This window comes from Nansenia antarctica, assembly GCF_963989245.1.
Source record: "Nansenia antarctica genome assembly, chromosome: 3".
Taxonomy (NCBI): Eukaryota; Metazoa; Chordata; class Actinopteri; order Argentiniformes; family Microstomatidae; genus Nansenia; species Nansenia antarctica.
Genome location: NC_137688.1, coordinates 14,135,675 through 14,158,873, shown reverse-complemented (window position 1 = coordinate 14,158,873; position 23,199 = coordinate 14,135,675). Strand labels below are relative to the sequence as shown.

Genomic DNA, 23,199 nt, shown 5'->3' with positions numbered 1-23,199 from the left:
AAAAAATACAAAACCACACAATGACAACTTCAGGCTTCATAACATGATGATCAACTCTTTTTAACCTGTTTTCAATGAAATGATGTCCACGTCCAATTATTAACCGAAGTGCCTGTAGTGTACCTTTTTTTTAGCTTTCTCCAGCTCTGTGGTCATCATGCTGAGCTGACCTCATACTCTCTCCTTTTCACACTCACATCCCTTCAGCCTCAGCAGTCTTCTTTCCAGTTATTATTATAGTTATTATTATAGTTCTGTCTTTCCAGTTATTCTCCTGTGAGGCACAGAGGCCCTGGAGGTCCGTGAGGGCCTTGTCCTTCTCTTTGAGACAGAACATTTTCCTCACCTCTACGTCTCTCATCTTGTTCTCTATTTCGCTCCTCTCCACCCATGTCTCCTTTCTCCTGGCTTCCTTCTCAAGGGACTCAACTTTGAGCTGAAGAGAGAGAATTAGGTCGTCCTTTTCCTTGAAGGTGGCCATTCCCCACTCGATGGCATTTCTCCTTGCCTTCTCTAAACCTATTCTCTCCTTAGTCCACTTATCCTCCAGGGCCCTGATGTTTGGCTGGTGGTTATCAAGGAGCTTGCGGAGAGAGCAGACAGAAGCAGACAGAGTGGTCTCATACCAGAGTCTGTCACTTCTACATAGCTGCATAGTTTTACTCATGCAGTCCCTCGTAGACCTGTATTGTCTCTCCATATTTTCTTTGTAAATAAACACTACAAGAATAAATAAATGCTGACAAATCAATTCAAAAGTTGAGCGTTAGCTAAATCAAGACAAGGTTACTTGTGGTTTTAATCTTGTGGAGCGTTGACAATGTTTTGGCTATTTATTGATTGGTCAAAATCTACTGTCTGGCAGTGACTGCATGTGAATAGGCTCGTATTGACCCACGTTTATAAGCGGATATATTGCCCCTGTAATAAGAAATAAGGAAATGCACGTCCGTTGCCAAAAGTTATCCATTAAGATATCCACACTCAGCCACAGCAAAAGCTGTGCTATAGTGTTAAAGAAAGGATTAGGCTATGAGTTAAAATAGTTGGGTGATAGTTGAACATCTACAAACCATCTATTTGGAAATATCCAAATAGTGTTCACATTAGTTACTAATACCTATGCATGACTGAGATCAGATGAAAGGATATAAACAGGAGGTGTGAGGGCAAAAATGATGCAGCACATGAATCAGGCTGCATTCAATTATCAATGTGGACTGCAAGAACAGACGGGAAGGCCACCACAGAAGCATCAAGTAGGCAACACCCCCCCTCCTCCCCCACACCCTCCCCCACACCCCTCCCCCCCCCCCCACACACACACACACCCTCCCCCCCACACACCTCCTTCTATCATGTGACTCCTACTTCCTAGTCGCGTCGTCTCTACAAACTTCAGACTCTTTTGCCTGCGACGTTGGGATTACTCTCGTCAAGCATAGCAGTTGATCTTTTCTACACAAAACCCAATAAAGAAAAGAGAAACTATGGCGGAACTTAGTTTTGTAATCCCCATGTCGGTAATGACGCTGTTCTGGGGTGTTATCGGAGGAGTGGTGCCGTGGTTCATCCCGAAGGGACCCAACAGAGGGTGAGTCGGCTAGCATTCAACACGATTAGCTAACTTTAATATGGAGGAAAACACAAAGTTTCCCAGTTATGCGACGTTAGATCCTTTTGATATTATCGATCGATAGTTAGTCATTGAAGTTTTTTCCCGGGTAAAAATCCAATAGTGATGCTTTGTTTGTTTTTTTACTTTTCTTTTGGCAATGACTGAGATAGCTTTGCTAGTTTGCTAGCTACTCATATTGACACTTGACTTGACAGCTGTTGTGTTTTACCATGATCTGATGAGGGTGTTTGGTTTGCTTGACTTGTTTGACTGTTTTTCAAACTTATTTGCCCAATGCAAAGTGCCACAAGTAAAATGTGTCACGATATTGGAACTTCCAATTCTGGTTCCCACCTGACTGTCACTCATGTCTGACTCATGTCACTTTTTTTTCTCTCAGCTGAAATACAGTACTAGTAACAATTAGCAGGGTCTTGAAAAGTATTAAAAGTTGATAAATCAATTTTGGGAAAATCAAGACCCTTAATAAGTATTAAAAAAGTCTTATCACGATTTTATGAGGTCTTGAATTTTTTGGGTATTTTTCTGAACTAGACTCTGTCCAAAGAGTTTGAGTGCTAAAAACTTTTAGTAAAAGTTCGTGAATTTATTAGTTTTATTAAAAAACAAAGATGAACCGGAAATGTTGTTGTATGATAGTGGTCTAGTCTATTGCAAACTAAACCTGTTAAGTTAAAGGTGTCACTGATGTGAACGGTTACAGCTCCAAGTAGCGGTGAGGTCTGGAAAAAGATTAGGCCTAACAAGGTCTTTAAAAAGTCTTAGAAAGGTATTGAAATGAACCTCAAGATTCCTGTATATACCCTGATTAGGCTACATGCAAGAATAACAATGCAAGAATGAATCTTAGAATGAGTCTCATGCATATACCATAAGTATTACCACTAATAGTTGTATCCAAGTGATTCCTAATAACCTGTTTATAGCATGGTGTAACACAGTCTCTTCTTTCTCCCACAGAGTGATAGTTACCATGCTGGTGTTAACTGCTGTCTGCTGTTATCTCTTGTAAGTAGCCCTCTCTCTGCAATTCCAGGAATTTAGCACAATGTCTTCTTCAACAGAGTATGTCCCCAATTTTGGTCTGGTGTTTGGCGGCTGTATCATGAAACTGTTTGGGAAATGATCGTATTAGGCTAGTATATAACCTATTACTAGTGATGTGTTTCCATTCCTATCTGCCCCACAAACCAGAGAGAGACAGACCAATCATATGGCTCAACCCCGGGAGGTTCTCCATTAAGATGGATTGGACAAAACTGCAGCTCGGTGTAATGCCCCCCTGTTAGTCCATATTCATCACCAGTGTGTTGCTGTCACAGACATAGTGACAGACAGTTTCACATGGTCTCTTTTGTTGATAGGGGAAAATGAGTGGAGAGTGTTGCTGGTTCTAGTCCGAGATACCATTCTGCTGCACAGTTAATTATTTAGTATCTAGAGGCAGTGTCATGTTACGTTTCATATGGCCACAAGGGGGCAGTATTAGACCAGATCATATTTGGAGTCTTTCAACTTCTTCTTTGGACCTCTGCACCACCACACATAGCTATGATGTTTATCTTTTATTGCATAAAAACTATGAATGTCCAGAAGCGTCTCAGACATGTCTTGATTCAGTGTCTGAGTACATACTTTTTTTTTAATGTAACTGTCTTTACATTATACTGGTAGATGGTCCAAAGAACCCCCACTGCTGCTGTCACAAGGTTTACCTCTCTCATGAGTGAATGTTTGTTCTGTCTCCCAGCTGGCTGATAGCTATCCTGGCCCAACTGAACCCACTGTTCGGACCATCACTGAGCAACGACACCATCTGGTACCTCAACTATCACTGGCCATAGTCGACCCAGGTATCCTTCCAACATAGTCCGCTCATTCAGATAACTTTTGCCACAGGACAGTAAAGTTGCGTCACCATTGCCTAAGGTGGCTTCCGCTCCTCAACGCTTTTCCTTCATCGGTGACAGTGATGCTGTGTTTTACTGTTCTCTTCCCTGCAGGACAGGACCTGACACACTGCTGCACACCAATGGAGTTCTCGATCTTCTCTCTACAAAGGGAACATTCCCTGTAAGCCTGAAGCCTTAAACAAGCCCGTGTGACCTGAGTGGGAGAGGAGAGTTTACTGCAGGGGTGCTTTGTACAAATCTATTCCAAAAGGACTTTCAAAAGATTCTCCACAAACGTGCTTTATAAGAATGAAACTACCAGCCTTCCCTTTCACCTGTATCGTGTTGTATATTGTGTGCCGTTTATGATAACGATTTAACTAATAATATTGATATGCAGTAAGGTATATGATGCCAATGCTGGGTACAAGTTACCCCTTTAATTTAATATGTTGCCTTTTGTTTCTCTCTCTCATTGTTTGTTAGATTGTGTCTAATTAAAATATTAAAGCATAAATCAATGAATCTACTTCAAGTGAAACTGGTTTTGTTCTTGATATGCGTCTTCTAGTTATTTCCTTTGTAATGACAATGTAATTAATAGTCTCATAGATCGTGTGTGTATGTGTCAGTTCGTGAGCTTAGAATTATAGGGTTCTATCTCCGTTTAGGGTAGTTCAGAGATATTGAGCGTCAACGTTTTTACATTCCATTATGTTTTGTGAGATGGAACCTTTGTATTTTATGATTTACTAACTCAAAAATGTAAACATTTTAAAAATAACACCACACAGGCATTAATAAACACCTAATGGATCAGATTATGTAAAAAACTAAATTTTGACCAAAAATGGAGATAGAACCTTATAATTCTAACGTGACGAGTTGTCTGTGTCTGTCTTCCACGAACTACAGTACGAGAAAGTCGATTCAGTTAATGTTTACCGGCATGCGGCTTGCCGTAGAAGACTTTGTTGTCAAACATGGCGTCTGCAGATGTTCATGTCCGCATATGTCAGGAAGAAATCATCAAGTATGACTTAGAAATAAAGGCTCTCGTTCAGGTATGAATGTGTCCAGAGTGCAATGCTTTTCGATACAATAGCAGACACCAGTTTTTGTACGCTGTCATGTACTCATTCTGGAGCCATCATATCTACCAGGGAAGTCAGTAAGCAATATAATATAATATTAATATAATAGTCTTAGAAATGATTGATTCTATTGCATTCTTATTAGCGAGCTGCTTTGCATCCATGGAGTGACAGCCATCAAAGCTAAAAAAAAAATCACAAGGTCATTTCGTGACGTTAGAATTATACGGTTCTATCTCCATTTTTGTCAAAATTGAGGTTTTTTTACATAATCTGATCCATTAGGTGTTTATTAATGCCTGTGTGGTGTTATTTTTAAAATGTTGACATTTTTGAGTTAGTAATTCATAAAATACAAAGGTTCCATCTCATAATGGAATGTAAAAACTTTGACGCTCAATATCTCTGAACTGCCCTAAACGGAGATAGAACCTTATCATTCTAAGCTCACGATTTGCTATTGACAGCAGTATTGTTCAGTAACTTTCTCTAGGCTATATCTTGCAAGGCGGGTGAAATGTGTCTGTCGTTTTGACTCTTTTACACGCACACATGTCATACCAGGATGTCAACGAGTGTCCAGGACCACAGAGCAAGTTGACCGATCTGAACGCCAAGGTAAAGGAAAGGTTCAACAACGTCAGGTTGCGGATTCAGGTGAGAGGCACACTGGTGTTTTTGAATAAGACCCCTCTCAGCAGGACGCTAAAACTGAACCACAGGTCTAGGATCAGATTAAAATGACCCTTTACCATCTGGGGGATGTATACATGTCTCTAATCCTGCATCAGTGTTTAGGGGTGACTTGTTCCTACGCTGTCTTACAGGATCTAGAACAGATGGGGAGGGAGCAGGACAAGGAGTCGGACAAGCTTGCCTTGCTCTGTGAGGTAGAGGGACACCGCAAACAGATGCTAAGGTAAGGGCATGAAGAATCAATCTGAAGAATCAATCTGATTCTACTAGTGTTATTTTAGATGCTTGTTCATTACCAAATTCAGACTGCCATGCACCTTATTAGTAGGGGGTGCGGCTGTGGTTCAGGAGGTAGAGCCAGCATCTAATGATCGCAAGGTCAGCGGTTCAATCCCCAGCTCCTCCTGTCCACGTGTCGAGGTGTCCTTGGGCAAGAGCCCCAAATTGCTCCCAATGAGCGAGCCTGCGCCTTGCATGGTAGCTTGCCGCCATTTGGTGTGAATGGGTGAATGAGAGGCCATAGTAAAAAAAAAATAATAATAATAATTGAATTTAATTAATTAGTTGATGTTTCTTTGTCGCTTTAGTAACCAGACAGCTTGGAGGAAGTCTAACCTGGCTAGCAAACTGTCCATCGACCACCTGGAGAAAGAGGCACTTCTGCATGGGGGAGAAGATCTGAGACAAAGGTGAACAGTAATTGAAAGCTCATTAGATCATCCCTGACTCCTACTATTGTGTTGTACACTAGCCTTTTTTTGTTGTTGCATACTTTACTCACTGATATGAAGATATCTGTTTTTTTCAGAATATATTTATGAAGTTTTATGAAGATATATCTTTTCTCCCTTCAATCAGGAAGATAAACAAAGAGAATCTGGCCCAGTCTTCCAGTGACATCACTGAGAGCCTAATGAGCATCAGCCGGATGATGTCCCAGCAGGTGACACAGAGTCAGGACACCATGACCTCACTGGGTGAGTGATGCCCCCTTCAGTACAGGGGTGAAACATCTCAATCTATGTTCATCCAGACCTGGAAATCATCATATTCATTTACCGCCATGGCTTTTAGCAGCGACAACCTCAATTACTATTTTGTGGTTTCTCTATCCGAACCCCAAAAAATAGATGTATTTTAACCAACATCACAGTGTTGACCAGTGTTTCTTCTGTCCACTGTAGCATCCTCCTCAAAAACAGTCCTTGAGACCAACGAGGAGTTTAAGGCCATGACAGGGACCATCCAGCTGGGCAGGAAACTCATCACCAAGTACAACCGCAGGGAGCTCACAGACAAACTGCTCATCTTCCTTGCCTTGGCCCTCTTCGTCGCCACCATCCTCTACATCCTGAAGAAGAGACTCTTCCCCTTTCTTTAGAAGCTAGAGGGACATCCTCCTGCATTAGCTGATAAGGCTGCCTTATAGAAAATACACACACACACACACACACACACACACACACAAACACACACACACACACACACACACACACACACACACACACACACACACACACACTATGCTTTGACACTAGCACTACTAGTAAGGAAATGCACTTTTGACCTGTTCTGTGTAGCATTGTTAGTATGAATGTGGTGGCCTAGTTAGTTTACTGGCTATTGTGGATTGTATGTAGTGCAGTGCATTACTACGGCCATATGAGCTACATACAGTATGTGTCTTATGTGTGAGGAATTGACTGATGTATGACATTATTATTTTTTAATTACTCCTAGGCATTCCTAGCTAGCTTTGTGCACACAATATTGTGATTCCGTGTCAGTATTTGAGGACCCGAAACACTTGAATCAGAAGTTTCCTCTAAATGCAGGTTTACTATCAGATTAACTTTCCCCAAACTCTATCTTATAAAGGGGGGTGACTAATATCTGACCCTGTATCAGCTGTAGGAGAACCTTCTATTGTGCCTACTGCTCACTAATGGCTTCTGGGTTAAGCCTTGTGTAAACACTATTCTGTTTAACACCATCCTCTGTCATCATGTAAGGAAATATCTGGCTGACAGCAGTAAATGTGCACTGGGGAGATTGTATGGTTGATGTAACTACTTGTTATGACTATAATGTTAATTTATTGTTCCATTGAAGCAAGGTAATAGTGTTTTTTATATTATTTATAGCATGTTAAGTGAAAAAAATGTACGGATGTAATGGTAAATGGAGATTCCTTTTCCCCCAGATCATTATTGTAATGGTTATGAGTAATGTGTAACATTCTCATCATGATCAATGTCTAAAGAGATAACCGCAATAAAACATAAACAAATAATAATGTAATGGTCTAACTTTGATTCATTGTGTTGTAATTGCAGGTTCTGTCTTTCACAACAGGTGATCATCTGGCTTGGGCACTGGACCTGGACACTGTCACCATATTCATAGCACACATATAATCTAGAATGGTGGTTTCAGTATGTCTAAGCCCTGGTCCTGTGTGTGTCCTTATGGTGTTGGCGTGGCATTAGTCTGGCCTGCTACTCTCTCTAGCTCACAGGGAGAACTGAGCACCAGGGCAGAAAAGCTCAGAAAAGCAGGGGCAGTAATCACATTGGCAGTGATAAAGAAGCATGCACCCCTGCCATTCTTCAGATAAGACCCGAAAAAGCAGATTATTCAGACCCGTTTCCCTCTCTCTCCCCTCCCTCTTTCCACCGGGGGTGGAAGGCTGGGGGGGTTATTTTTAGGTTTGCGTGGCTCTGTTATCTGACGTTGCCTTTTCAACACCTTGGAGGAGAGGGTGGGCGTAGTAGCGACATGACCTTCCTACCCTCACCCTAACCCTCGGTATGATTGCCTGACATGGTCATTTGAGAAATAAAATCTGTACTCTTCAAATAAAAAACTTAATATTGGGATGCATGTCACTGTGAACTTCTTTTTATGTGTGTGTTTATTGTGTAGTGCTGTGTTGATGGTCGCGGACAGTATGTGGGACTAGCATAAGCAAGTACGTGTGGAGAGACCTGAGAGATGCCTAAGCGTCTCTTACTCATTTAAAGTGGTGGCAATTGTGCTTCTCCAATTCCTCGCTCATTCGTTTAGCTACACACTTATGCAAGGCCCCTGGTGCTATGTCAAGCAAATTGATCTATTCTTACATTTAGCCCAGTGATAGTGTAGAGGTGTGTGCCATATCTTGAAAAGTGAATTGGTCTTGTTCAGTGGCTGGCATTGATGGTTCTTGCAAAGATGAGGGTTATTTTAGCCAATATCTGGTAAAAGCAACCATGCCTGCCTGTTTTTTCTAGACTCATTAGGGCAATTTGTAAAATGTAGCCTATGCAAAATAATGTACAATATTTAGGCCCAAATGTTTTCAATGCCAATTCACCATATGCCTTTGGGGCCCATGAGGATCAGTTTGAACCACTGATTGATGAGTTTGATGAATGGTGCACACGGCAGTATTTCACCAGAGCAACTTCTCACACGTAAAGACCTTTGCGTAAATGTTTAGATTAACTGAATAATAGCAGCACTGCTAGTCACCTTTCAGTTTCACTGGTGAGATGCACCTGTATTGGTCCCGTCTTGACCCCCTAACCTTGACCCTAAGCATCAGCATTACTATGTGCACCAGAAGCGTAAAAGATAACTCAGACAGATTTTCTTATTTCACAAAATTGCATGACAAACTGCAATTCTGTTTATGTTCCTTGGAGTGGCCGGCTGTGCGTTGTTGAATGTGTAAACTTTTACAACCTTTAGTCTCCCGTTTTAGCAGATTGAAGGAAGCTTTCTAATAGCCACTTGAACAGTTTAACAAGACACTAAACATAGCCAATGTCAACCATTGTACGGGGTGTCGGGCCATGTGGGATTGTTTCACACAAAGGTGACGGCAGCTGATAAACCGGGAACAAGTCGGCAGCCGATCAAATTTTCGGACTTTTATTCAGATAAAATAAAAAATAAAAATGTCAACGTTGTTGAAAATCAATGACACACTCGCTAGTCAACTAACACAGTTTGTTTTGTGAGCCTGCTAACAATGTAAAGTAGTGCAAATTTGATTTCACTTGTTCTCCAGCTGCCGTCACAAATGTGACCCATAGACAATCGTGGCCGATTTTACTTAAGATTGCTTGAAAAAAAGTGGAAAAAAGCAGCATCCGCACACTCGAATCTGTGCAAGAAGGCCTATGACCGAAAGCTCGCAATAAACGACGATTTTTTGCAGAGATTTGAGTGAGTGCTTTTTTGCACTGTATTTGATACTCTTCAGTTCCAGCACCTCAGTCTGATCACGGATGAGCAGCGGTATTTTGATACTTGCCATAACAGTTACTCAGTTGGCCCGTTGACATACAAGACATAGCCTACTGTAAGAGTCTCTCCTGAATAAATATATTACTAATTAATATACATTCACCAATAATAAATGTTCCTGATCATGAACGTTTAATATGTCCGTATCGAATTGTTGCAATTGTTATAATTACTGATAATGATCACGATAGAAGGCCTAATAATGATCATTACCGCCAGCATATTCGTAATAACAAATGTATAATTATTAGGCTATAATTACGATTAGGCTACATTTATAGTAATAATGTATTCTTTATTATTATTATTATTATTATTATTTGATATTTTGTACGAACAGAATTCGTACTGATATTAGTACTTGTGAAAATGAAAATCAATTTACAAATAACCGATGATTATAATGATTGTATCGAATTTACACTCATCATATTGAATTTACACTCAGCATTTACAATCAATATTTATAATTTAAAAATGAACGATTTCTGTTATTCGTCTGCTTGTCGTGCTCCGACAACATTCTTGACCTGCCAAAACCAGGAGTCATTTACATGAAACAACAGTTTTATTCACAAATGTATAAGTGTTCTTTTAAATAAAAGTTCATACATTTGGGAGAAACAGGAAAGCGGATGCACTGATGTCTCTTGCATATCTCGCAATAAGGCCTATAACAACCGTATAGCCAACCTTTACAAGCTGTGCGTTTAACTAGTGGTTTCATCCATTTTGAGCAGTATACATTATTATTACAATTATTAAGAAAGTTAAATTAGATTATGCAAGACAGACCATCGGATCATAATTCAAGACAACACACAAAAACTGCCTTGTCCAGAGGTCTTCAACGTTAAAAGCGTATATAGGCCTGTGATATTTTCAAGCAAATGCATGCAATCAATGACTAATTGCCTTAGCCTAATGCGTGTCTTATAGGCCTATTGGAATATTCCATTCACCACGTTCTGATTCCATGTAAAGAGGACACTCCATTGCTGGATGGAAACGTGCTCTGCACATTATTCAGTTCCCCTACACCGAAATTCATGTAATTCCCATTGTTTGATGAAGTCTGGATAGATTGAACCGCAGCTGTGGTGTAGTTGCATGCATAGTTTGTGTTACAGCCCGGGCTAGGGTAGTTACTGAAAGCCGGGTAACTGTTATAGGTGAAATGGTTCAAGCCAACATTGTAGGACGTGTTGTATGTCGCAGTGTCCCCATGCAGACATGGCTTCCCATCACGGACCAGTACGGGGACCGAGATGCGTCTCGGCGGAGGAATCCCCACCATCTCCAGGCTCTGGTCCTGCCGCTGCCGCTTGCATTTATACCGCCGGTTCTGGAACCAGATCTTCACCTGGGTGGGCGTGAGTTTGAGCCCCCCGGCCAGGTGGTCCCTCTCTGGGGCAGACAGGTACTTCTGCTGCTTGAAGCGCCGCTCGAGCTCGTACACCTGCGCCTGGGAGAAGAGCACGCGCGGCTTCCTGCGCTTCCGTGACTTGGGCCGATCCGGATCTTCCTCCGTCTTTACGTTCTCCACAGGCTCGCTCTGAGACATGTACACGTCTAAAGGAGTTGGATGACATTTAGATTAATAAATGTACTTTATAGATTAATTAAGTCACATGAGAACACAGCACATTTCCTTCTGGATGGATGCCTTATTTTATAACAGAAGTATTGGTTCAAATGTTGTGTAAGTTAAAAATGTATCAATCAAAATGGTAATTTTGACTAATTCTTGAAGTCCACCTTGATTCAATAGATCTCCCGCGGTCTCACGTTTTTCAAACAATGTAGTCATTGTCTTTTACAGAATAAGGACATCAGACCAATATTTTTTTTTAAAGTTTGAAGACATAAACAACTGCTATTAATTGTCATGATGATGAACAAGACAGAAAACAAAAGTAAGTATGATAAGTAAAGATAAGTAGGCCTAACCTAAAACAAATAACAATACTGTTAAATAAGCCTATTCATTCACCTTTTCTGTGTTTCCCCTCAAAGCAGTCTGTCTTTCCATCCTTGACAATGTCCATTTCTAAGAAGGTTTTCCCATAAAAGGCAGCGGCGAAGTTGAGCGCAGTGTTTCTGTTGGCTTTGGTTTCATGGGGGTCTTCTGCGAACAGCGAGGCCCCCGACGGCCCCTCCCGGAGCGGCTCCTGCTTCATACGGGCCAGCATACACGAGGAGGTCGGCAAAGCACAGTCCATACGAGGGGTGATGTCCAGAGAATCCATATCCTCACGACTCTGTTCCAGGTTTAATATATCCTTCACCGAGAAGGGAGTGGACGTGCTGGGGCTGGAATACATTGCCAAGAAACTCTAGTTAATTTGACATAGGGCAAACGAAACGATGATTCAAAAATCGTCTCCTCTTGGTAATATTTACTAAGCTCAAGTACTCGTTTGTTTAACCAGGGGGGATCTTGAGTAAAGTGTGCATCTTAAATGTCAACTATCTCCTAACTTTTTCCTGGCCTCTCTTCTACGACGCACGACGAGGGGGAGACGAGGGGGGGTTAAATCTCGGATGGGTCGCTTGGGGGCTTCGGATTGGTCTAGTTCCGGTGACGTACAAGAATGGCCTGTAACCCTACACTCACCGGACACTTTATTAGGAACACCTGTACACCTTCTCATTCATTCAGGTGGTCTAATGGTGAGGGGAATGTTTTCTTGGCACACTGTCACCGTGGGCCCGTTAATACCAATCAATCGCAGCTTGAATGTCACAGCTTTTGAGTATAGGCTATTGTTGCTGTGCATGTGCACCCTTTCATGGCCACAATGCCCATCTTCGAATGGCTACTTTCAGCATGACAATGCACCATGTCACAAAGCAAAAGTTGTCTCAAACTGGTTTCATGAACATGACAAATTATTCACTGTTTTTCAGTGGCCCACGGATCTGAATCCAATAGAACGCCTTTGGGATGTGGTAGAAAGGGAGATTCACATGCTTGAAAGTGTACCTGAATAATCCACCTTATATCATTGACCAGAATCTCAAAGGAATGTTTCCAGCGTCTTGTGGAATCAATTTCACAAAGAATTTAGGCTGTTTTGAGAGCAAAGGGAGGATTTACCCAGTATTACAGGGAGGCCCTCCTCAGTATTAGTAGTGGTCCTAATAAAGTGTATCAAAATCAAGAGAGAGCATAACGCACAATCGCACATTTGTATTAGGCTAATTAATGTTGCTCATTATGCTTGTTGCTTAGTAGTAGCTTTGGTGGAATTTGACCATCAATAGGCCCCCATAATGCTGAAGCAAAGGAATGCTGTCCTTGTGATTTATAGGGACACAATTTGCTCTCAGCCTTGATGCAGGCAAATGGAAATAAGAGAATGGCATTATCAGTCTAGAGGTCATAGGCCCATTGTCCAGCGAGCGTGCGTGTGTGTTTTGGGTGTTGGTTTTAATGGTTTAATCCGGGGGGAAATGGACCAGACAAGGGTCGAGTGGAGGAAGAGACAACAGGTTGGTCCCTGAACATGGAACCTGAAACCAGCAGCAACACTCCCTGCAGACTGCCTCGGAGAGATCCTGGAGCCACTGGGTTGGTTATCAGGACGTGATAACAGATGACAACAAACCCACACCCACCCAGGCAGCACAGCACAGCACACACACACACACACACACACACACACACACACACTCACACACACACACACACACACACACACACACACACACACACACACACATACACACACACACATACACACACACACACACACACACACACACACACACACACACACAGCACGACACACTAGTTTCTGTAGCACATTGATACATTCAGGAATGGCAGAAACAATTTTGTCCCCCATATAATAATGATAATGCCCAGTGATATGACCAATGACTTATCTGGCTAGGCCTATATACGTTGTTATAACATAAAGGCTACATATTCAAAAATAATTTTGCTAGTTATTGTGTGGCAATGGCACAGGGGGTAAAAAGAGTGCGTAAGATCGTGAGCGTAGAATTATAAGGTTCTATCTCCGTTTAGGGCAGTTCAGAGATATTGAGCGTCAGCGTTTTTACATTCCATTATTGTGAGATGGAACCTTTGTATTTTATGAATTACAAACTCAAAAATGTCAACATTTTAAAAATAACACCACACAGGCATTAATAAACACCTCATGGATCAGATTATGTAAAAAAACTCGATTTTGACAAACATTGAGATAGAACCTTATAATTCTAACGTCACGAGATCACTTTCGCAATGTTAAAACTGCGCCGCTGGCACTAAACCCATTCTTAATGCCCCTGGAGACGGCCACGGGAGACAGACAGTATTATCGTTTGTTTTATCTCCAGCGTTTAACACAGCCGCGGAGTAAATGGGTGCCCCTGTCTGGGACCCGGCGATGGTGTTTATAGTTTTAAAGACTATTTGCTCGCCTCGGAGCTGATGAATGGTCGTGAAATCTTTTTTCGGCGCAGAGAAAGTCAACACTGGCATCCCGCGCTGCAATAATTGGTGAAATAAAGTAAACGGCTGGACAGCACAGAGCATGGAAACTGTTTCCCCTCACATGACTGATGGCTATCTCGGCTCTGTACGCACGAATTTGGCCAGGATAGAATAATGTGATTTTTTTTCCCCATTAAAGATGTTAAGTGAATAGGCTACATTGCATTATTGATGGAAACAGAGGTGTCCTTCAAACAAAATCCACCCTTCCATCATTCGTTGACTATAGACCTATATTCGACAAAAACACAAAGGATTTATAGACAATTCCATCTCAGCTGATTACTTCAAAACGGTTTCAAACCATTCTCTGTCAATTGGCCAAATTGAACATGACAGGCCTATTACTGGCACATGTTTCATGTCCCTAATGCATTGGGCTCCACAGCATCGCTCAGTCCCCTCTCTCTGACCCGTCTTTCTGCAGCATAATCTAACTCAGATAAAGCGATAGATAAGGTTGCTTAAAAACTTCCGTTGCACGGGTGGTTGTGGATATTTTGGGGCTCTGGGCTGCGGTCTGTCTGTGTGTGTGTGTGTGTGTGTGTGTGTGTGTGTGTGTGTGTGTGTGTGTGTGTGAGTGTGTGCGTGTGTGTGTGTGTGTGTGTGTGTGTGTGTGTGTGTGTGTGTGTGTGTGTGTGCGTGTGTGTGTGTGTGTGTGTGTGTGTGTGTGTGTGCGTGTGTGTGTGTCTTAAATTAGTCTGCAATTGTTCCTGTGGTGGCTGCGTGCGGCACAAGGAGACGCCATAAGCATTAGAGCAGGGCCTTTGGGCCTGGCGTCTTTCCTAGGTCCTCGAGACCTGTCAATCACCTCTCTAATGATGACGACAAATTAGCAGTTACTTTGGAGCGATAACCAGAGATAACCTGATTGTTGATCAGGACAATAAATTATCGGAAGATCTACATATTTTTTATGTTATTGAGTTTGAATAAACTCGATGATTGTCCTACCGAATGTGAGGTCTTTTAAATTAGTTGAGTGAAACAAGATTAAGCCTAGATAAGTGGAACCGTAATGAAGCTAGTCTAATAACTTTTTAAACGAAAAAAGTTCGTTAATAAAAGTAAAATTCGTTAATAAATTACTAATTAACTTTTTGTTACCGAATATCAAATTATTAGGCTATATTTAATGAAGACATTGTTCAGGTCGTGCGACTATCGTATTGTCAAAACATCTCAGCGGATAGGGCTTAGGCCTAATGAATACCTATGATTTTAGCGTAAATGTGTTTGTAATTGGAAATAAGTTGCCCAAACAAAATACTAATTTACCATAATGTCTATTTATTAAGACCATCAAGGTTTATTCATTTAAATCAGCCTTATTAGCCCTATTTCATTTTTTTAAAGAAAGTTAATCCATGTTAACCTGTGGCCTATGGCTGTTATTCGTTTTGAAATAAACATTTGAAACAGTAAGGGAACTAGTGCATAATTGCCACCCGAAATAATGCTGTGGGAAAAAAAAAGAAAAAAGAATAGATAGCCGACACAAATAGATTCATTAATTGAGCTTGATTAACTATGGATTAATTTGTTATATCCGGAGGGATATACATCTTACATTTGCACAATGTCACAAAGTCTGAAACACACCCCCTTTGCTATGTTCACCACCTGTTTCTCTGCATGAGTATAGTTGAAGAGTTCACCTTATTCCCTGCTGTATCCCCCTATTCCCCTCTGTATCAATTAATCCTCATATTGTACTGTATACTCTCATGGTCCAAGGTCAGGCGGAGGCTGTGGGGACTGTACCCTGCCCTTATTCCAGGTGTCTCTCCATCTCTCTCACACCCCGAATGTTGCATGCAATATTAGTAACGGCTGTAAGGGGATAGGATATCGTGTCGAGGAGCGTCTCTGTTTTTCTGAAATAGCTGTGGCCAACACAGACAGGGGGTTTCCACTGTGGCAGTTCTTAGGACAGTTTTGGCAAAGGTCTATGACACAGACTTTAATTAAATACATTTCCATGACATTATGATTTACAAAATCAAAACGTCTGTCTTTGTGCATGGTGAATCTCCTTTTGTGATTATTCTATTATTAGTAGTAGTATTATTATTATTAATAATAATATTAATATTATTATCTGCTGCGCATTCTCCCCGCAGCAAGCTAAACCGTTGTAGATACAGTTGTCAATATGCAGCGGTGCTAACTCCCAAAAAAGTTCAATTGTAATCCAATTCAATGTAATTCATAATCAAAAAGTAGGCGTTTTTTCTTATTTAGATTTTTGGAATTCAATATAATGTACGGCTAGTATATCTGAGTGGCCCATAAGCTTTTCGTCTACTGCCCTAGTGTGCCATCATGTGGTCATTGCTGTAACTGCAAGATATTATAATGTGTGAAGATCATTATACTGTCAATGATGCAGATACATAGTTATAGTGGTAATTTCCATCTGAACGTCATTTAAAAAAAAATCATAACAAAATCATAACAGAATCAAGAACCACTACACATGTGGATACATATGTCCTATGTCATCTGTCGCTACAACATTTGTCTTCCTCCCCCTTTCTACTCTTTAGCTCATGTTCCTAGGCTTGGCCAGGGTTCAGACAGTCTGGCCCTGAGTCCAAGGTACTGTAATTGCCCCCTTGGGAGTGAGATGTCCTCTAAGTCTATGTCAAGAGCTGCGCAATAGTTTTGTCTACAGCTTTCCACAGCTGATGTTTGGGCCCTTGAACCTCAGATCGCTCTCAATTAGAATGCGAGAGAGAATCAATCATTGTCTTGATGGTGTGCAGTTGCCTTTACATTTGGCCATGGTTTGAACTTCCTTGCCGATACATCTTCAGAGACAGGTGTAAAACATACAGTCGGGGGATTTATAGTATTCTTGTACATTAAATGTGTTCCAGACATACAGTCCAGCCCCTAGCCAAGTCATTGTCAATGCTGTATTGCATATATACTGTAGCTCTCGAGCGGGATACAGGGGAGGCTGGTGGAGGTAGAAATTGGAGGACAGGCTCGTTGTAATGTATGAATGGAATAAGGAGTGGAAATGCATTTGACACCATTTCTCATTCCATTCCATGCAATACAATGAGCCTGTCCTCCGATGTCTACCAGCCTCCACTGAGCTCCAGTCCTCGGTGTCAGGGCCACGTGTCTGCTCTCCTGGTGTTTGACCTGGCCTCATCACACCAGTGAGACATGCAAACCAGTGGGCCCTGAGATCCTGAAGGACAGGGGTTGCACTAACAACACGTTTTGCCCCCCCCCCCCTGTCCCCTCATTTCTACCTCCATCAGCCTCCCCTTGATCTATAGTATTCTCTGTTATGTTACAGCATATTAAGATATACTATGTTCAATTTTAAAGGGGCAATATGATCTCAGTTGATTGTATGACTGTGTCATCTATCTTTGTTTGACCACAGCAATGTGTTCAGTAGATGGTTTCTAAAAGCATTTTACTATTGATTATATACAGTATGACCTGAGGGGGGCAGTATCATACAATATTACACTAGTGATCTGAAGGGAGAATCAAATTAAATCTATACTTCCTAGCACAGATAGTATAAGAGAAGAGCCTACATGGTGGGAAAGGATTTGTTTGTTAACAATCCGTTCTTCACAAAGTTATTGTTTGCACAAGTCATCCAGATGCTCTCATACTCTCAACACAGACTCAAGACGCATATTTTCAGACTGGCCTTCGTACATGGCATGGGTCCTGACTAACACTATCCCCCATAGCTGCCTGAGCTCTTAGACCATTTTTCTTTTTTGAATGAGATTTTATCTTCTGTATCTTTGTTCTATATCTATATCTATATCTATATCTATTTATATATCTATATCTATATATCTATACTGTATCTATATATATCTCTATCTATATATATTTCTTCTTTTTCTTTTGTCCTGCTTCTCTTTGTTTTCTGTACATTGTCCAGTACAGGGTGTGTGCATGCGCGTATGTGTGCATGCATGCATGTGTGTGCGCACACATGCACGTGTGTGATTGTTAGCGTGTGTGTGTATTTTCATGTTTGTGTTTCCCTATGTAAATATTTACTTGACATAATAATTTCCTCATCATAATGGTTAAACCCAGTGACGCATCTATCTGCACTGACTGAGGCCTTCTCATCCCAGCCTGATTGCCTGTGTCACAATGCCTTGTGGACCTAATTCTCTGGGCCCGGCAGTCTGACTGGGACATTTACCATGCTGACCGCTCTCTTTTCCATGCAATTGGAGTCGACCAAGAAGTGAGGTAGCGGCATTGCTAATAGGCTAAATGGCGACCATCGTAATAGGGCTTGCTGGAGCAGCTTGATTACCACAATTGGCTACTAGATAATTCATGTAGAGACAAAAGCAGCGTGGAAAGAGCCCTGGTCTCCGTGCACGTCTCTGGTCTCTGGTTGTGGCCTCTCGCTGCCAATCAGACTCACGCACACATGGTCAACCGCTGGCATGGCCCGGGAAGGCCACCAAGTCCTTGGCACAATCACGCCGGCTCCTGTCCAAAAAAACGATGGTGCTTCCACTGACGTCACGCTTGGACGGAATCATGCTTCTGTATTGAGTCCGTTCTCTCTCTTCGTTTCCAACAGCGGAGCAGTTCTGTGAGCCATTAAGACGTTTCGTTAGAGTCATGTTGTGATCCGGTGCAGGGATGAAGACTTGGATTCATCTCTCTGCACCCAAAGGGAGGTTGTGAGTTCACTCCTAGCATAGCGAGTACAACCGGTAAACAACTCAATTTACAGTGTCAGTGATTAGTGAGTGACAAGATTTTCTCCAACAAGCAACACTGGAAAGGACACATTGAGGACTCTTCCAGACTACTTGACCCCGATCCTGAGCATTCACCTTGGTAAGCCAGTAAACCAGTTAGCCAGTCAAACACGGCTAAGAGTGGTAAATAAACACGGCTAATAATAACAGAGGTGTGTAAAGGCTGCTCTGTGTTCTGTGGTGTGGTGTCACCTTGGCCAGCCGAGAGCTGCGTGAGGTTACTGTACGGCTGGCCAGTGTGTGCGTGTGCGTGTGTGTGTGTGTGTGTGTGTGTGTGTGCGTGTGCGTGTGTGTGTGTGCCTTCGCTATCCCTGTCTATTCCCCCTCCATATCTCTCTCTGTCTCTTCCTGTCTCTCCCTGTCTCTTTCCCGGTCTCTCTCCCTGTCTCTCTCCCTGTCTCACCCTGTCTCACCCTGTCTCACCCTGTCTCACCCTGTCTCTCCCTGTCTCTCACCCTGTCTCACCCTGTCTCTCTCCCTGTCTCTCTCCCTGTCTCTTTCCCAGTCTCTCTCCCTGTCTCTCTCCCTGTCTCTCCCTGTTCCTCCCTGCCTCTCCCCGTTTTTCCCTATCTATCCATGTCTCTCTCTCTGTCTCTCCCTGTCTCTCCATGTCTCACCCTGTCTCTCTCACTGTCTCTCCCTGTCTCTCTCCCTGTCTCTCTCCCTGTCTCTCTCCCTGTCTCTCTCCTTGTCTCCCCCTCTCTCTCTCTAATGGGGTCTGACAGTATGAGAAGAGGGCTTGTGCTCAGTCCGGACCTTTCTAATTGCCCCAGCCACAGAGGCCTGATACAGCAAGACTCTGTGTTCCCAGCAGGTCAGGCGTGCGGGAGACTCTGTGTGTGTGTGTGTGTGTGTGTGTGTGTGTGTGTGTGTGTGTGTGAGAGAGAGAGAGAGAGAGAGAGTGAGAGGGAGACTCAGGCAGACAGAATCATTACTCAGGTGGTGCTCTCTGGGCTCCACCACACGTTTAGGCCCCACATAGAGAACACCATTCATTAATATCTGGCTGCCAGAGGTGGAGAGGAGAGGAGGGAAAGGGGAGGAGAGGAGAGGAGAGGTGAGACAAGGGGAGGAGAGGAGAAGAGAGGTGAGACAAGGGGAGGAGAGGAGAAGAGAGGTGAGACAAGGGGAGGAGAGGAGAGGAGAGGTGAGACAAGGGGAGGAGAGGAGAAGAGAGGTGAGACAAGGGGAGGAGAGGAGAAGAGAGGTGAGACAAGGGGTGGAGAGGAGAAGAGAGGTGAGACAAGGGGAGGAGAGGAGAAGAGAGGTGAGACAAGGGGAGGAGAGGAGAGGAAAGGAGAGGAAAGGAGAGGAGAGGAGAGGAGAAGAGAGGAGAGGAGAGGAGAGGCAAGGAGACGAGAGAAGAGAAGAGAAGAGAAGAGAAGAGAAGAGAGGAGAATTTGGGGGGGGGGGGGGGGAATCTCCTCTATCCAACACTTAAAGTCAAACAGAGGCAGCAGAGGTGACCGTTCCAGTCTGCAGTCCACATCAGAGAGGATAAAACTACACAGACCATGAAACAGCAGAGACCCTTCACACTCCTCTGACCACCGGTCCAGGATATGAAATCCACCGAAGGTTACAAAACCCTCCCCGTGGCTTCTGCCAGGGAAGGCAGCTCCGTGTTGACAGATGGGCAAAGCATTCCTGTGCCTCGGGCCGGGCCAGCTCAGAGTCAGGGTGATTGGAGGTGGTGGTGGCTGGATGGTATTTCTTCGCACATACTTGTCTCATTTTTAAGTCAGCCACAAGGCACATACAACATGGTTTACATTCTTGCAGCGCTGTTCATTCAAATCACTGGAGATTGATTGATTAAAAAAGTTAATTGTGTATTGTATATCCAAGTGAATGTATGCATGTATTTTCAATCGCACTGCTCAGTCCAGCACACTTGCCTTTAGTGGGATACTGGTAAATAAAGTTGGTATTGAATTGAACTGTATTTAGTGTGGCTGGTGTGATGCAGTTCCATCTAACATCTGAGGCCGTGTTTCCCCGGTGGATTTACCTGCCCAGGGACTGCTTAGCTACCCAGCTAATTCAGGGAGAGTCAATATGACTGTCCATTGTCCTTTTTAAATAAACGAATACATAAATAATCCATTACAATGAGTCCCTCTGATGTCTACCTCCACCAGCTGACCCTGCTGTGGTGGTAGTATTGGTGGAGGTGGTGGTTCACTCCAGAGGCCTACTCAGACCCACATATGGCGCTTTTCCACTACAGGGCCAGCCCGGGCTGGCCTGCTTCTTTGGCGCTTTTCCATTTGTCGGCCTGGGTCGGCTCGGCTCGGCTCGGTTATTTAGCTACCCTTCACGAGCAGGAACTACAGGGCCGAAAGGTACCTTTTTGCCAGGCTGCGTGTGACGTGTGACGCTGCACATCGTTGATTGGTCAATGGAAATCGTCATCCCATGTTCATAGATTTCTTCGCTAACCGCCATCTTTAAATACCACAAGAGATTTCGCTCTCGGAAAATGTCACTTACTGTTTCTGTAATAACGTATTAATAAAGATTAGGAAAATTATGATAACCATCGTATTATCTTAGTTTAATGTAATTTCAATGCATCATAGAACTTTTATTTACAACAAGCATAACAAAAAAATCGCTATTATGGCGATGTCCTGTGCCTATGCTGTTCCTCAGTCCAGCGGCAGTCAAATGCCGGTAGATTCGCGTCTTGCTCCCTTTAACACATGTCGGCGTTTCCCTGGTTGCGAGATCTAAACTATTAGAACTGAAAGCAGCAGGTAACAGGCACGTAACATCCATATGTTGTATATATAAATAAATATATTTGACTACCAGCAAGACACCGGAGCACTCGTATCTATAACCATCGCGGAGATTGTATGAGCCCCGCATCAGTCAGCCTTTCCGTAGAAATACATCGCTCCGTTATATATCTAACGTTACATGTTTTAAGGCTGATCTGTGCATGATAGTGCTGCATTATGTTGATCTATTTATATCGATCTATTCTTGCCAATTCCTTATTACCAGTGGAAAGGGGGATGGCTAAAACGCTTTGAATGGAATAGATAGGACTTTCCGTTCAATGGAGGAAGCATGATACTCGCGAGTTCATCTCGCTTTTCCCCCCGTTGATGTATTAAACAATCTAAGCAATCTAATCAGAGCAGTTGTTATTATGTAATGATGGATGTGCCATTTTTGATGGAGAGCAGTGAGCGGATGACTGGATGTGAGCATGTATTTGACTAATGCCGATAGATTCGCGTCTTGCTCCGAAACCGGAGCTGAAGGCGCAGACAGGATTTTACAGCGTTCCTTCAAACTATCGTAATTCATGAACTATATGCCCAATCTAAACAATTCAAACAGTTTCTGAAAGCAGACAGCCCAAAAATAAACTGGTTAGGCTTCTGCTAGGCCTCAACCCTAGGACACATCTAACCGCTGCTCATTTTTTGAGCCTTGATTGGCTACGAGTAGTTGACAGAGTGCAGCAGCTTGCACTGGGCCTGGTCTTCAAGATACGCTACACCACAAAGACACACAAGTACCTGTCAACATACTTCCAAAAAGTGAACAACGTCCACACATACAACACCAGAGGAAGCTCCACGAACCACGTTCAACCGCGTTGCACCACAAACAAGGGGTTAAACTCGTTTGCAAACTATGCAGTAAAAATGTGGAACGCCCTTCCTATAATCTTAAAGGAGTGCAAAACACTGCCCACCTTCAAAACCACTCTCAAAAAACATTTACAGGAGGCTGCAATCCGTAACTGGACCCTCTAAATCAAAAATCAGATTAAAAGACCCGAACTACCCACTGTACATACTTTGTGTTTTGTCCCCCGCCCCCACCGGTGGTGTATGTCCCCACCTGTCCTACCCGCTGTACATACCTTATGTTTTGTTGTATTGTTCTTCCCATGATGGATGTATGTTTATCTTGTAGATAGTAATAGTTATTTGTCTGTATTATCTTGTAGATAGTACTAGTTTTTTTGTCTGTCTTACATGTAACGATGAATTGAGAATCAAGGACCCCAATTGAAATAAGCCAGTGGCTTTCTTGGGTTTTTATCCTGTTAGTTGACCTTGTATGTAATATGTACTTTCATGTACCTACTTCTGCAAATTCTTCTAATAAAGCTTTCAATCAATCAATCAAGAGAAGTTGCACTTTTTGAACAGTTGAACAGTAAACAGTTTTTAGGCTTATTACGGTAGTTCACCAACAAAAAAAGCACAGTGCTCAACGTGTCAGGAGAAATAAAAATAGAATCGGGGCTTTAACACATGTCAGCATTTCC

General features: G+C 42.7%; 3 protein-coding genes across 3 annotated transcripts; 2 read left to right on the top strand and 1 right to left on the bottom strand.

Annotated features, from left to right (window-relative positions):
* Window positions 1–1,396: 1,396 nt before the first annotated feature.
* Window positions 1,397–4,427, top strand: atp6v0e1 (ATPase H+ transporting V0 subunit e1). Its single transcript, XM_080527738.1, has 4 exons — window positions 1,397–1,594; window positions 2,600–2,647; window positions 3,390–3,492; window positions 3,643–4,427. The coding sequence occupies exons 1-3, from the start codon at window positions 1,491–1,493 to the stop codon at window positions 3,481–3,483; spliced, it is 246 nt and encodes an 81-aa protein (XP_080383864.1). The 5' UTR covers window positions 1,397–1,490; the 3' UTR covers window positions 3,484–3,492; window positions 3,643–4,427.
* Window positions 4,428–4,441: 14 nt separating this feature from the next.
* bnip1a (BCL2 interacting protein 1a) lies at window positions 4,442–6,702 on the top strand (the record flags this gene model as incomplete). The annotated part of the gene is made up of 6 exons (XM_080527737.1): window positions 4,442–4,595; window positions 5,190–5,282; window positions 5,453–5,544; window positions 5,909–6,010; window positions 6,180–6,298; window positions 6,506–6,702. The coding sequence occupies exons 1-6, from the start codon at window positions 4,515–4,517 to the stop codon at window positions 6,700–6,702; spliced, it is 684 nt and encodes a 227-aa protein (XP_080383863.1). The 5' UTR covers window positions 4,442–4,514.
* A 3,870-nt stretch (window positions 6,703–10,572) lies between these two features.
* nkx2.5 (NK2 homeobox 5) lies at window positions 10,573–11,938 on the bottom strand (the record flags this gene model as incomplete). Its single annotated transcript, XM_080525825.1, has 2 exons — window positions 10,573–11,186; window positions 11,608–11,938. The coding sequence occupies 2 exons, from the start codon at window positions 11,936–11,938 to the stop codon at window positions 10,573–10,575; spliced, it is 945 nt and encodes a 314-aa protein (XP_080381951.1).
* Window positions 11,939–23,199: the final 11,261 nt, after the last annotated feature.